The sequence below is a fragment of the Trachemys scripta genome, chromosome 2 (genome assembly GCF_013100865.1).
Source record: "Trachemys scripta elegans isolate TJP31775 chromosome 2, CAS_Tse_1.0, whole genome shotgun sequence".
NCBI lineage: Eukaryota > Metazoa > Chordata > Testudines > Emydidae > Trachemys > Trachemys scripta.
In genome coordinates, this window is record NC_048299.1 from 72,302,953 (window position 1) to 72,315,696 (window position 12,744).

The 12,744-nt window shown below is 41.2% G+C and overlaps 1 protein-coding gene across 1 annotated transcript in view; it reads left to right on the forward strand.

Moving 5' to 3' along the window:
- The window catches only part of STT3B (STT3 oligosaccharyltransferase complex catalytic subunit B), an 81,193-nt gene that overhangs the window by 38,746 nt on the left and 29,703 nt on the right, over positions 1 to 12,744 (forward strand). Inside the window, exon 5 of the mRNA XM_034760841.1 lies at positions 153 to 252. Coding sequence (XP_034616732.1) covers positions 153 to 252 — 100 coding nt within the window. The remainder of the gene's footprint in view (positions 1 to 152; positions 253 to 12,744) is intronic.

The window sequence follows — 12,744 nt, forward strand, 5'->3', positions numbered from 1 at the left end:
CTCTCATAAAGTCTATATTGGAATAAAGAAAATTTTTGTGAATGTAATGATACTGCTGTGTTAATAAGTAGTACATAAATAGAATCTGATAGTTTACAGCTCTTTCTCAAGTTATATTTAAATTATCTAATTTACAGTTTAATTTCCCATAGGTTTCTGCATGGGGTGGTTATGTTTTCATCATCAACCTTATTCCACTGCATGTGTTTGTGCTGCTGTTGATGCAGAGATACAGCCGGAGGGTCTACATAGGTGAGTGTCCTGACTCTCTAAAAATCAGTTATTTGAGAAGTGGTTTCTATTCTCTTCTTACTGAACAGTCAGTTCTATTTGGGAGGCATTAAATCCAGGAATGTGAAATTAATAACTTAACTACATCTTTTACGCTAAATGGGAAATTAATAATTTCATATCAAGTCTTGTATTAGTCATGTGCTGTATACCCATTAGCTTATTGTTTACAAAATAAAAAAGATAAGGATGTGATACATGTTTAGTTCATGTTGTTTCTAAACTCTCAAGTGTTATTTCCTAGCTAGTTTTTTTTCCTTTTAGTATTCCATGTGGGAAGGGGAAATTCACTGAGTCTTCACTCAGTTGTTTAATATTTTTAAAATTCTTTAATGCACAGGTTTCATATGTCTGTACTTTTTGTATGATTTAATTGCAGCTTTATAAAAGCTATCCAGCAAAAAAATGAAAAACCCATCTATAATATGCTGTCTCACATAACGAGAGACAGAGCAGCATTCCACACAAGTGTCTGTTCAAATAAAATGTGTATTGCCAAGACTTTAAAAAGTGACCAATGATTTTTAGCTGCCCAACTTAACACACCTTAAAGGGACCTAATCTTTAATAAGTATTGAGCATCTACTTTCTGACAATAAGGACCCTTAGGGTAGCTCAAATTGGGCACATAAAATGGAAGAGGAACTGAAATAGACCCATTATAAAATATAGGAAAAGCTGTCTCCCATATACAAACTTCACATAGAAGCCATTTTTTTCTTTTATTAAACTTGGGATAATTTTTGTTTATCAGCAAATTTAAGATCTAAAGAGCAGGTTAGAGTGGGGATGAGGGTAGAAGCTCCCTGTGAATGGGGTGGGTGGAGGAAAAGCAAGGGGAGCTACTGTGACTGGGGGAAACAGCCAGCTACAGACTCAGAAGGAGTATCCTGGTAGTTCCTACTGTGATTCCTATGGCACTTCCTTGCCCACTGACTGCTGTGCTCCACATAACCCTCCTCCTCTTCCCCCCCCCTGTCCTTCTCGTGGCTGATGTATTGATGTCCCCCACCACCACCCAGATGCTGTCCTGTCTCCTGGGGAGGCGGGAAGGCAGGACTGATCTGGGCCAGGGAGTCCTACCTGCTTCTCAGCAGCGAGCCTGATCTCATGCATCATCTTCAGTGGCTCCTCTAGTCCTTCTTCTTCCAAGTCCTGCTCTTGTGTTTTTCTCCCCCACTCCATCATCACTCATGTGCTGGACCAGAGCTGGGTTTTGCTCTCTGGGGGTGCAGAAATATAGATCCATCCCTTCAGTATTTCCTTGGTGGGGTTATAGCGCTGGCCTCTTTTTTCCCCCTTCTTCCCCATTCCACTGCTGCTGGTTTGGAGTCAGTCAAATCCAGAGGAATCCTTCAGAATGCACTGGATTCAACTTTAAAGCATGTGTAAATAATGTTTAGCGAGTATTTAATTTATCTGCTTGGCATTTTTATGATGGTTTTTATGTAAATCACTGACAGAACTAACAAATGTATATACATTGGTCATGATGAAAGTGTTTTCATGGTTTGTCATTGAGCAATAAATATTAAAACTCTGCAAAAGCTTAAAATTTAGACAGAAGGTTGTAAAATTGTATGTTCCTTGGGGCAGGGATTCTTCATGCATACAGTTTCTAGCACACTTTGTGCTAACAGCATAGAAATCAATAAATCAATACATTTTCAGTGAAGAATAAAAAAAATACATCATTACACATCCTGTGCATCACTGTTGTATTCATAGAATATAGCAGGATGGATTCATTTAAATCAAAGTAGATTTAAATCACCAAGCAGGAAACCTTGATTTAGATAATTAATTGATTCTCATTATCTGCTATAATTTAGTGGTACTTTTTGCTAGCCAAGAGGATACACTGTTTATACATATTTATTTAATAAATTATGTAGCATAACATATATTTATTCAGATGATTAATTTTTACATATTTTTATTATGTTAGAAAGTGGAGAATGACACATTTTTTATTTACAAGAATCATTTTTTAGTCCTGGTTTGTGTCAAGCGGCATTTGGCTAAAACTTGGAAGTCAATTAAAAATGCACAAAAACAGCATTTTAAGATTGGTTTTCATTAGGTAAATAAACTTGCATTAAATATGCAGGATACATAAGGGAAGAAAATTAAGTTTATCATGTTTTGCATTTAAAAATTCATTAAAGAAAGACAGTAATATTTGTTAGTGAATTGAACTACCATATATACTCGTTCATTAGCCCGTTCGTTTATAAGCCCGCCCCCAAAATGGATAGGTAAAAATAGCAAAAACTGCATGACTCTGCCAACCCTATATTTCAGGGTTTGGAAAACTTTGGCTCCTGGCCCGTCAGGGTAAGACGCTGGTGGGTTGGGACGTTTTGTTTACTTGGAGCATCTGCAGGCGCGGCCGCAGAGAGCTGAGGGGGCTCCATGCCTGCAGATGCTCCAGGTAAACAAAACGACAATGTATTAGATGTTCAATTCAATGATTCCATAGAGTTTAAAATCATCAAATTTTGTTGTAGACCCGTCTTTAAGCCGACCCCTGCTCTTTGATGCGTCACTTTTTTACCAAAAATATCCGGCTTATGAACGAGTATATACGGTAATTGTTCTGGTCAGCATGTCTGTCACAATTTTTGAACTGGTAATTCTCCTCTTCTCTTACCACATTCTACTCAGATTTGAAGAAAACCAGCTTTCCTGCTTTTTTTTCCAGCTTCCAATTTGTTTCTCAACTTTGAATGAAGAACTAATCACTGAACACTAGTTGAATAAACTGAAATGAAAATATTCTCTCTGCACCTGCAGAAGAGGCTACTGCTATCAAAAGCTGGTTTAGCACTTCAACAAATTGATTCCAGGTGCTTAGCCAGTGACTTTTACAAACTCAGTGGTTTCTCTTTTTAAAACTTGAACATCATATATGTTCTGCTTAAATATTTTTTATTTTTATTTATGTGATTTATTGAGCTTTAACATAGGTTATCATAATTTCAAATTTAATTTTACATAGCTTTATTCTTTTTTATTTTTTTTTAAATTGAAATTCTAAAAACAAAATCAGTTTTAAAAAGATTAAATCAATTTTTATCCACCTTGGGGCATAGTGAACCTCTCTTTGACTGACTACTGCAAAGCTGTCTAGTATTGCAGGCGTCACCATTATTAAGAGTGTAATTAATTTGTAAACTGAAGATAATGATAGAAGAGAGTATATGTATTTTGTAAAATTATATTAAGTTTAGTAAAGCTTATTGCACATTTTTACTCAGTTCTGTTTCATGTCTGGTGACTTTGGCTTTGCAGCAGTAAGCAAGACCTCTCTTGCCATTAACAGAATGAGAGAACATCTGTTCTAAAATAGAGCTGGGCACTTCGTTTTATGCAGCATAGTTTTAAATGTTATCAAGTCACTGGTGTGTGGCGTAGTCTTCATTTTACTTTTTAAATTCCTGGTAAGTGAAGTAATAAGAGAAAGTATTGACCCCCTCCCCTCCCATGCTTTATGTAATATCTCATTTTTCATGTCAGCTTGATTTTAATGGGACTTTAATCAGGATAAACAGAGCATTAGTATAGTATGCATTCTTTGATCCATGTATATGCTGTTTTTTTGATCAATTGCTATACATAGTTGGAAATGTTTGCATTATAAAATTAGAAGCTTTCATTTGGTCATACCTTTACCTTTCAACTCAGGTAATGCTGCTGTTATCCAAAAATGTACGTGTTTGTGACTAGAATAATGTAATAAACAGTTTCCTGAGGGATGTATAAAGTATTATACAGTATGTGGACTCCAGTAAAAATATGAGGACATAGCAACTCATGCTGGAAATGAGATTTGTAATTTGTACTTCAGATGAGGTGAACATTTATTTTTTTCTATCAGAGGGGTAGCCATGTTAGTCTGAATCTGTAAAAAGCAACAGAGGGTCCTGTGGCACCTTTAAGACTAACAGAAGTATTGGGAGCATAAGCTTTCGTGAGTAAGAACCTCACTTCTTCAGATGCAAGTAATGGAAATCTCCAGAGGCAGGTATAAATCAGTGTGGAGATAACGAGGTTAGTTCAATCAGGGAAGTTGAGGTGATCTGCTAGCAGTTGAGGTGTGAACACCAAGGGAGGAGAAACTGCTTCTGTAGTTGGATAGCCATTCACAGTTTTTGTTTAATCCTGATCTGATGGTGTCAAATTTGCAAATGAACTGGAGCTCAGCAGTTTCTCTTTGGAGTCTGGTCCTGAAGGTTTTTTTGCTGTAAGATGGCTACCTTTACATCTGCTATTGTGTGGCCAGGGAGGTTGAAGTGTTCTCCTACAGGTTTTTGTATATTGCCATTCCTGATATCTGACTCGTGTCCATTTATCCTCTTGCGTAATGACTGTCCAGTTTGGCCAATGTACATAGCAGAGGGGCATTGCTGGCACATGATGGCATATATAACATTGTTGGACGTGCAGGTGAATGAGTTGGTGATGTTGTAGCTGATCTGGTTAGGTCCAGTGATGGTGTTGCTGGTGTAGATATGTGGGTAGAGTTGGCATCGAGGTTTGTTGCATGGGTTGGTTCCTGAGTTAGAGTTGTTATGGTGCGGTGCGTGGTTGCTGGTGAGAATATGCTTAAGGTTGGCAGGTTGTCTGTGGGCGAGGACTGGCCTGCCTCCCAAGGTCTGTGAAAGTGAGGGATCATTGTCCAGGATGGGTTGTAGATCACTGATGATGCGTTGGAGAGGTTTAAGCTGAGGACTGTAGGTGATGGCCAGTGGAGTTCTGTTGGTTTCTTTTTTGGGCCTGTCTTGTAGCAGGAGGCTTCTGGATACACGTCTGGCTCTGTTGATTTGTTTCTTTATTTCCTTGTGTGGGTATCGCAGTTTTGAGAATGCTTGGTGAAGATCTTGTAGGTGTTGGTCTCTGTCTGAGGGGTTGGAGCAGATGCGATTGTACCTCAGTGCTTGGCTGTAGACGATGGATCGTGTGGTGTGACCGGGGTGGAAGCTGGAGGCATGAAGGTAGGCGTAGCGGTCGGTGGGTTTTCGGTATAGGGTGGTGTTAATGTGGCCATCGCTTATTTGTACGGTGGTGTCTAGGAAGTGGACCTCCCGTGTAGATTGGTATAGGCTGAGGTTGATAGTGGGGTGGAAGCTGTTGAAATCATGAATTCTTCCAGGGTCTCCTTCCCATGGGTCCAGATGATGAAGATGTCATCAATATAGCGTAGGTAGAGAAGGGGCATGAGTGGACGAGAGCTGAGGAAGCGTTGTTCCAGGTCAGCCATAAAAATGTTGGCATATTGTGGGGCCATGCGGGTGCCCATAGCGGTGCCACTGGTCTGGAGGTATATATTGTCACCAAATTTGAAATAATTGTGCGTGAGGATAAAGTCACAGAGCTCAGCAATAAGTTGTGCTGTGTCATCATCAGGGATACTGTTCCTGACAGCTTGTATTCCATCTGTGTGTGGGATGTTTGTGTAGAGAGCCTCTACATCCATGGTGGCTAGGATGGTGTTTTCTGGGAGGTCACCAATGCATTGTAGTTTTCTCAGGAAATCTGTGGTGTCATAGCTGGGAGTGCTGGTGGCATAGGGTCTGAGTAGGGAGTCCACATATCCAGACAGTCCTTCAGTGAGAGTGCCAATGCCGGAGATGATGGGGCGTCCAGGATTTCCAGGTTTGTGGATCTTAGGTAGTAGATAGAATAACCTCGGTTGGGGCTCTAAGGGTATGTTGATTTGTTCCTGTGTTAGTGTAGGGAGTGTCCTGAGTAGATGGTGCAGTTTCTTAGTGTATTCCTCAGTGGGATCTGAGGAAAGTGGCCTGTAGAATTTGGTATTGGAGAGTTGTCTGGCAGCCTCCTTCTGGTAGTCAGACCTGTTCATGATGACAACAGCACCTCCTTTATCAGACTCTTTGATGATAATGTCAAGGTGGTTTCTGAGACTGTGGATGGCATTGCGTTCTGCACGACTTAGATTATGAGGCAAGCGATGTTGTTTTTCCACAATTTCTGCCTGTGCACATCGGCGAAAGCATTCTATGTATAGGTCCAGACTGTCATTTCGACCCTCAGGAGGAGTCCATGTGGAGTTCTTCTTCCTGTGTTGTTGGTGGGAGGGTATCTGTGTATCAGTGCACTGTTCAGTGTTATCCTGAAAGTATTCTTTCTCATCATATGCCAGCAATGTCCCTCTGCTATGTACATTGGCCAAACTGGACAGTCACTACGCAAGAGGATAAATGGACACGAGTCAGATATCAGGAATGGCAATATACAAAAACCTGTAGGAGAACACTTCAACCTCCCTGGCCACACAATAGCAGATGTAAAGGTAGCCATCTTATAGCAAAAAAAACTTCAGGACCAGACTCCAAAGAGAGATTGCTGAGCTCCAGTTCATTTGCAAATTTGACACCATCAGATCAGGATTAAACAAAGACTGGGAATGGCTATCCAACTACAGAAGCAGTTTCTCCTCCCTTGGTGTTCACACCTCAACTGCTAGCAGATCACCTCCCTGATTGAACTAACCTCGTTATCTCCATACTGATTTATACCTGCCTCTGGAGATTTCCATTACTTGCATCTGAAGAAGTGAGGTTCTTACCCACCAAAGCTTATGCTCCCAATAATTCTGTTAGTCTTAAAGGTGCCACAGGACCCTCCGTTGCTTTTTATTTTTTTCTATAATTCTTCTTTTCCCTCTCTTTTGTAAAGGAAATTGTATGAAAAAAAATTACAAATATAAATGTTTTAAAAGGAGTTTGACATGCTCTATGCAGTGAGAGGTCACTAAAGATACTGAGACAGGAGGATGGAAAAAGACCCAGTTGGGTAGTGCCTGTATTTGCATTAACCAGACTTCATTGAGTGAAACACAGGTCTGGTCTACGCATAATGCTTGGGTTGACATAGCTATGGCGCTCAGGGACCGGCTGTAGTTATGCCAGTCTAAACTCCCTGTACAGATGTGGCTAGGTCAGCAGAAGAACACCTGCATCGACCTAGCTGCTGTGGCTTGGGACTTGGGAAGTTACTTGGGGCTTGGGAAGTTACTACAGCGACAGGAAAATGCCTTGCATTGAGCATCTGTGGTAAAGTTCTGCATCAGCATAGCTGTGGCACCATAATGTAGATATGTCCAAAGTTAAGAATCTAACTACTAATTTCAGTTCATTGCAGTTTATTCCAAAGGCCTACCCGAAAAAGTATTTTACTTTCCCTGTTGTTGATACATGTATTTCTTAATTTAGACGCTTTGAGGTCTTCCCAAAGACATCATGAAAGCCTCAAACTCCTGTTCTGAAAGAAGTCATTTGAAAAAGGATAGAGGTTCTACATAATTACAGTATTTTAAAACCGTGATAGAGATTCATTTAAGTGCTGAAACCATAGATACCAACAATAATCAATATTACAGTTCCTTGGGTACTTAGTCCTTGTGTACTTACCTTTATCCAGTCTTTAAGAATCCTTTTTATAACAAGATAAGAGTAATGTAATTGCCACATCACTTGATAAAAAAACAATAGGATTCTCCCTCCTCCTTCCACTTTTTGGCCATATATAAAAGGAAAATCTATACTTAGCATGAGTTACATATCACTTCCTCTACCTGTCATCGTGTTTACCCTTGAGTATTCTAGAGAAAAAGAACACGTGGAGGAGAAGTCAAACTCAAATAATTGCAGTATTTAAAACTAATTGTTTTTAAACAGTTGAAAATGCTGATGCAATACCTGAGCTGTGACTGAGAAATATTAATCTACCTTTATACCTTTCTGATACTGAGGGGTGTCTGCACCAGGTTGTTTACTGATGCAAATTAAACCAAACTGAGGGCTATTGGTTGATAGGTGCAACAATGGCACATCCTTTGCCATCCAAGGGTGTCCATTGGCTATGGGGGAGGGGAAAGGAGAGAACCTCTGAAAGTCTGGTCTGCTGACCTTTAAAACTGCTTTATTTGCCTAGAGACACAAAGTAACCCTAATGTACAGGAAGATCAGAGGTATAGAGTTTTTATATATATATTTGGGGTATAAACATGATGGAAAGTTGACTATATTCTTGCACTTTTAATGTAAAAATTATATCTTGAAGATACCAGTGTGTTAAAGGCTTCATACAGACAGATGATTCATGTGTATCTGATACCAAATCATGACTTCAGTATATGGGAGGGTTTGGTATAGTTAATAGCACATTTTTAACAATATCAAAAATATTCAGGCATATCTGTGAAGGTTGCTGGAAAGGGAAGTGGATTTTTCTGACATGCCATTATAGATAAAAGAACCAGTTTTCAAAAGCCCATACAAATTTGGGAGAATAAAGAATGGTCTTAGATTGCAAATGAGACAGTGTCTGTAATGCCTAATAATTCATTGGAATGCAAAAGTCACTTTTTAACTCTCACAACATTATCATGGTGCATGTAAAATTCATTTAATAGGTTGAGACAGATAGCAATGGCTGAAGCAATATCTGCAACTTTGTGGCATTGCAGTGGTAGTTTAAAAAAAAAAAACGCAAAAGACCTATAGAATAAAACAATCTGAATGACTATATTTTAAATCCTGGATTTGTAATTAAATGACCATGCCAACCAGTAAAGTCTGTCTTAGGAGACATGGGGTTCAGGTCTACCCTTACCTCGACAGATCAGAGTTCGATCCAAGGCCCAGGTGGAGGCAAACGTGGAGTTAATACAGTCAACTTTCCAGGATCTGGGGCTGTTCATAAACATGCAGAAATCTACCCTTTTCCCAGTTCAAAGGATAGAATTCCTTGGGGCAGTCCTCAGCTTGACCCAGGCCAGAGCCTTTCTGCTAGAAAACTGGTTCAGAGCTCTAGGGGTGCTCATAGAGAACCCCAGGAATCACCCCATCACAACAGCAAGAAACTGCCTAAAGCTCCTAGGGCTTATGGCATCGTGCCACCTATGTGGCACAACATGCAAGACTATGGCTGGTGTTGGTATATGCACCAGGCTGATACCATCTGGACTGGGTGGTCTCGCTTCCCCCGTCGGTGATTGCCACCGTCTTTGATGGCTGTACCCATGGACAGTATGCATAAGAGTCCCATTCTCAAGGCCCCAACCGTCATTGTCTCTAGTTACAGATGCATCGGCAAAGGGATGGGGGCTTACTTTGGGCCTCTCAGGACTCAGGGCCTCTGGTCCCTGGAGGAGCTGTTGTTACACATCAGTGTGAGGGAACTGAGGGCAGCGCGCCAAGCCTGCCAAGCATTCCCACCCCACTTGGAGGGCCAACTGCATGTCGGTCCTTACAGACAACATGACAGCAATGTTCTACATAAACAGGCAGGGCAGAGCATGCTCCTCTCCCCTATGCCAGAAAGCTCCTCTCCTGTAGGAATTCTGCATAACCCACTCGATCCATTTCAAAGCCTTCTCCCTTCTGGGGTCACAGAATGAGTTAGTGGATCATCTCAGCATATCCTTTTCCAGCCCTTGCTAGTGGTCTCTTCGCCCAGACGTTCTCACCACTGTTTTCCAGAGGTGGGGAACTCCCTGTTGTGCTTTGTCATGAACTGGTCTACCTTGGAAGTGTCTTCACTTTTGCTCCTTAGGCCACAGCCCAGACTCACTTGCAGAAGCCTTTCTCTTCCCTTGGACGGACCAGCTCTTCTACACGTTCCTTCCCATCCCTCTCATACACAGGGTCCTGCTGAAAGTCATAAGGGACAGGATGCATCTTATCCTGATGGTTCTGGCCTGGTGCATCAGCACTGGTTCACCATCCTCCTAGATCTCTCGGTGAACACAGCCTGCCTCTGTTTCTGGACCTGATCTCTCAGGACCATGGTTGTCTACTTCATCTGAACGTTGAGTCTCTTCATCTCACAGTGTGGAAACTCCATGGCTGAACCCTGCAGAACTGGCATGCTCTGGACCTGTTCCCAAAGTGCTTTTAGGGAGTAGGAAACCATCCACTAAAGCCACTTACGCGGCAAAGTGGAAGAGATTCTTGATCTGGTCAGTGCAAAAGGGGGTTTCACCTATTCAGTCAGCATTCACTGCCTTTCATTCTAGATTACCTACTCCACTTTAAACAGCAAGGCCTAACAATATCATCTATTTAGGTTTCATCTAGCTGCAATCTTGGCCTTTCACCCATAGGTGAATGGCTGGTCGGTCTTCTCAAACTAAGTCTGTCATTTTCTTAAGGGGTTGGAGCGGTTATACCCGTGTTGGCAAGGCTAACAGGACCCCCATTTGAACTGCTGGCAATGTGTTCTCTACCTGTCCTGGAAGGTGTCCTTCCTGGTCACAATTACTTATGCCAGAAGGGTCTCAGAGAGCTGAGCTCTTTCTTCAGAACCACTGTTACAAGGTCTTCTTCGAGGACAAGGTTCAGTTGCGGCCACACACAGGCTTCCTGCCAAAGGTGGTCTAACAATTCCATAGTAACTAGGATATCTTCCTACCAGTCTTCTCTTCCAAAGCCACATGCTAACAGGGAAGAACAGAGACTCCACTCACTGAATGCACTAGCTTTTTACATCGAATAAGACTATATCCTTTTGGAAATCCACTCAGCTTTTTGTAGCCATTGCAGACAGACTGAAAGGCTGTCCAGTCTCAGCCCAGAGAATTTCATTGTGGACCACTGCCTGCATCCGCACATGCAATGACCTAGCGAAGGTCCCGGCTCCTCCACTAACAGCTCACTCTACAAGAGCTCAAGCATTGGTGGCAGCGTTCATGGCACAAGTTCCGATTCAGGACATCTGTAGAGCAGCAACATGGTTGAGAGTCCACATTTTCACATCCCACTGTACCATCACCCAGCAAGCTAGACACTATGTGGGTTTTGGCTAAGTGGCGTTACAGTCAGCGTGCCAATGAACTTTGAACCCTCCACTTGCGCAACTGCTTGGGAGTCACCTACATTGGAATGGACATAGGCAAGCACTCGAAGAAAAAACGGTTACTAATCTTCCGTAACTGTTATTCTTTGATATGTGTTGCTCATGTCGATTCCAACCTTCCCCCCCCATCTTCCCCTCTGTCAGAGTTAGCAGGCAAGAAGGAACTGAGGGGGCGGCAGAGCCCTATATACCAGTGTTATGAGGGCATGGCTCCAGGGAGCACCAAAGCCAACCCGACAGATACCGCTGAGGGAAAAACTTTCCAGTGGTGTTGCTCTGAGCCAAGCACACACCTACATTGAAACGGACATGAGCAACACATCTTGAAGAACAAAAGAGTTACAGAAGGTTAGTAACCATTTTTTAATGAGGCATAATCTAATTTGCCTTGCAGTATAATTCAAAATAATTTACCAGGGAATTTTCCCCCCAGAACATGAACTCTTTGCCAGGATTGGGGATGTTTTATGATTTGTAGGCAAATGTATCAAGTGATTCATAAACTTTAAGGCCAGAAGGGATCATTGTGATCATCTAGTCTGATCGCTTGCGCATTGCAGGCCACAGAACCTCACCCACCCCCTCCTGTAATGAGACCCATAACCTCTGGCTCAAATCATGGTTTAAAGACTTCAGTGGTGTCAACTGTGTATCTACTGATCCACTTTGAATCTGGGTGCTAAACTCATGCTGACTGCTCCTGAACACACGAGGTCAAGCTACTGATACCTTTTTAATCTTGATATAAGGGTCAGTGACTTCTAGTTGAATCTGAATGATATATGGCTTATAATGGCAATGCAATACCAATATCTGAATAAGAAAGCAACCTTTTCAGACCAGAAGCAGAAATTCTTGATTATGCAACAATTTATCAAAATAATTGAGATCACAAAAGATTCCAATTTACTATACTTTTTTAATAGTTTGTGTTGTATGTTTATATGTTTGCCAGGGAAGACATTTACAGATGCAGACATAGTACATGTTCATGCAACTTTGAGGGTCAATGATTTGCGGCCTCTATTATTAACTTGTGATTGTCACTCTGCAATTCTACGTTTTCAAGTTCTGAACACTCCCCCCTCCCCCCAATTTTATTTAGTAAGCCAGCACACTTATTCAGGCTTAAATCCAGGGGAGATTGATTGACTTAAAATTACCTATTTCTTGTCCTCTAGACTAGCGTTTTATAATTTGAAGAGCAGCATATTTTAAAAAACAAACCTGGGATTATTAAACATATCAGTGTTTTGACTTCAGCCTATCGGTTTTAATTTTTTTGCCCTAGGATTGAGTTGTTAATATTTGTGAGCCTAGAATACTCTTTAATCAAAGTGAATAATTATAGTGTAAAATTGCATAAATTTGGTTGCAGAAATCAGCATTGGTTTAGTTACGAACATACTTTCAGGAGGTTATTCTCTCATGATTTAGTGCAGTGCGCAGCAACTAAAATTGTACCAAAGCTTGGTTTGTGAAAGTTCCTTACTCTCCGTAGAATAGATTTTTTTTTTTTTGGTGTGGTGACCTAATTAGTTTTTAAAATCATTAGACTAGAGTACATGA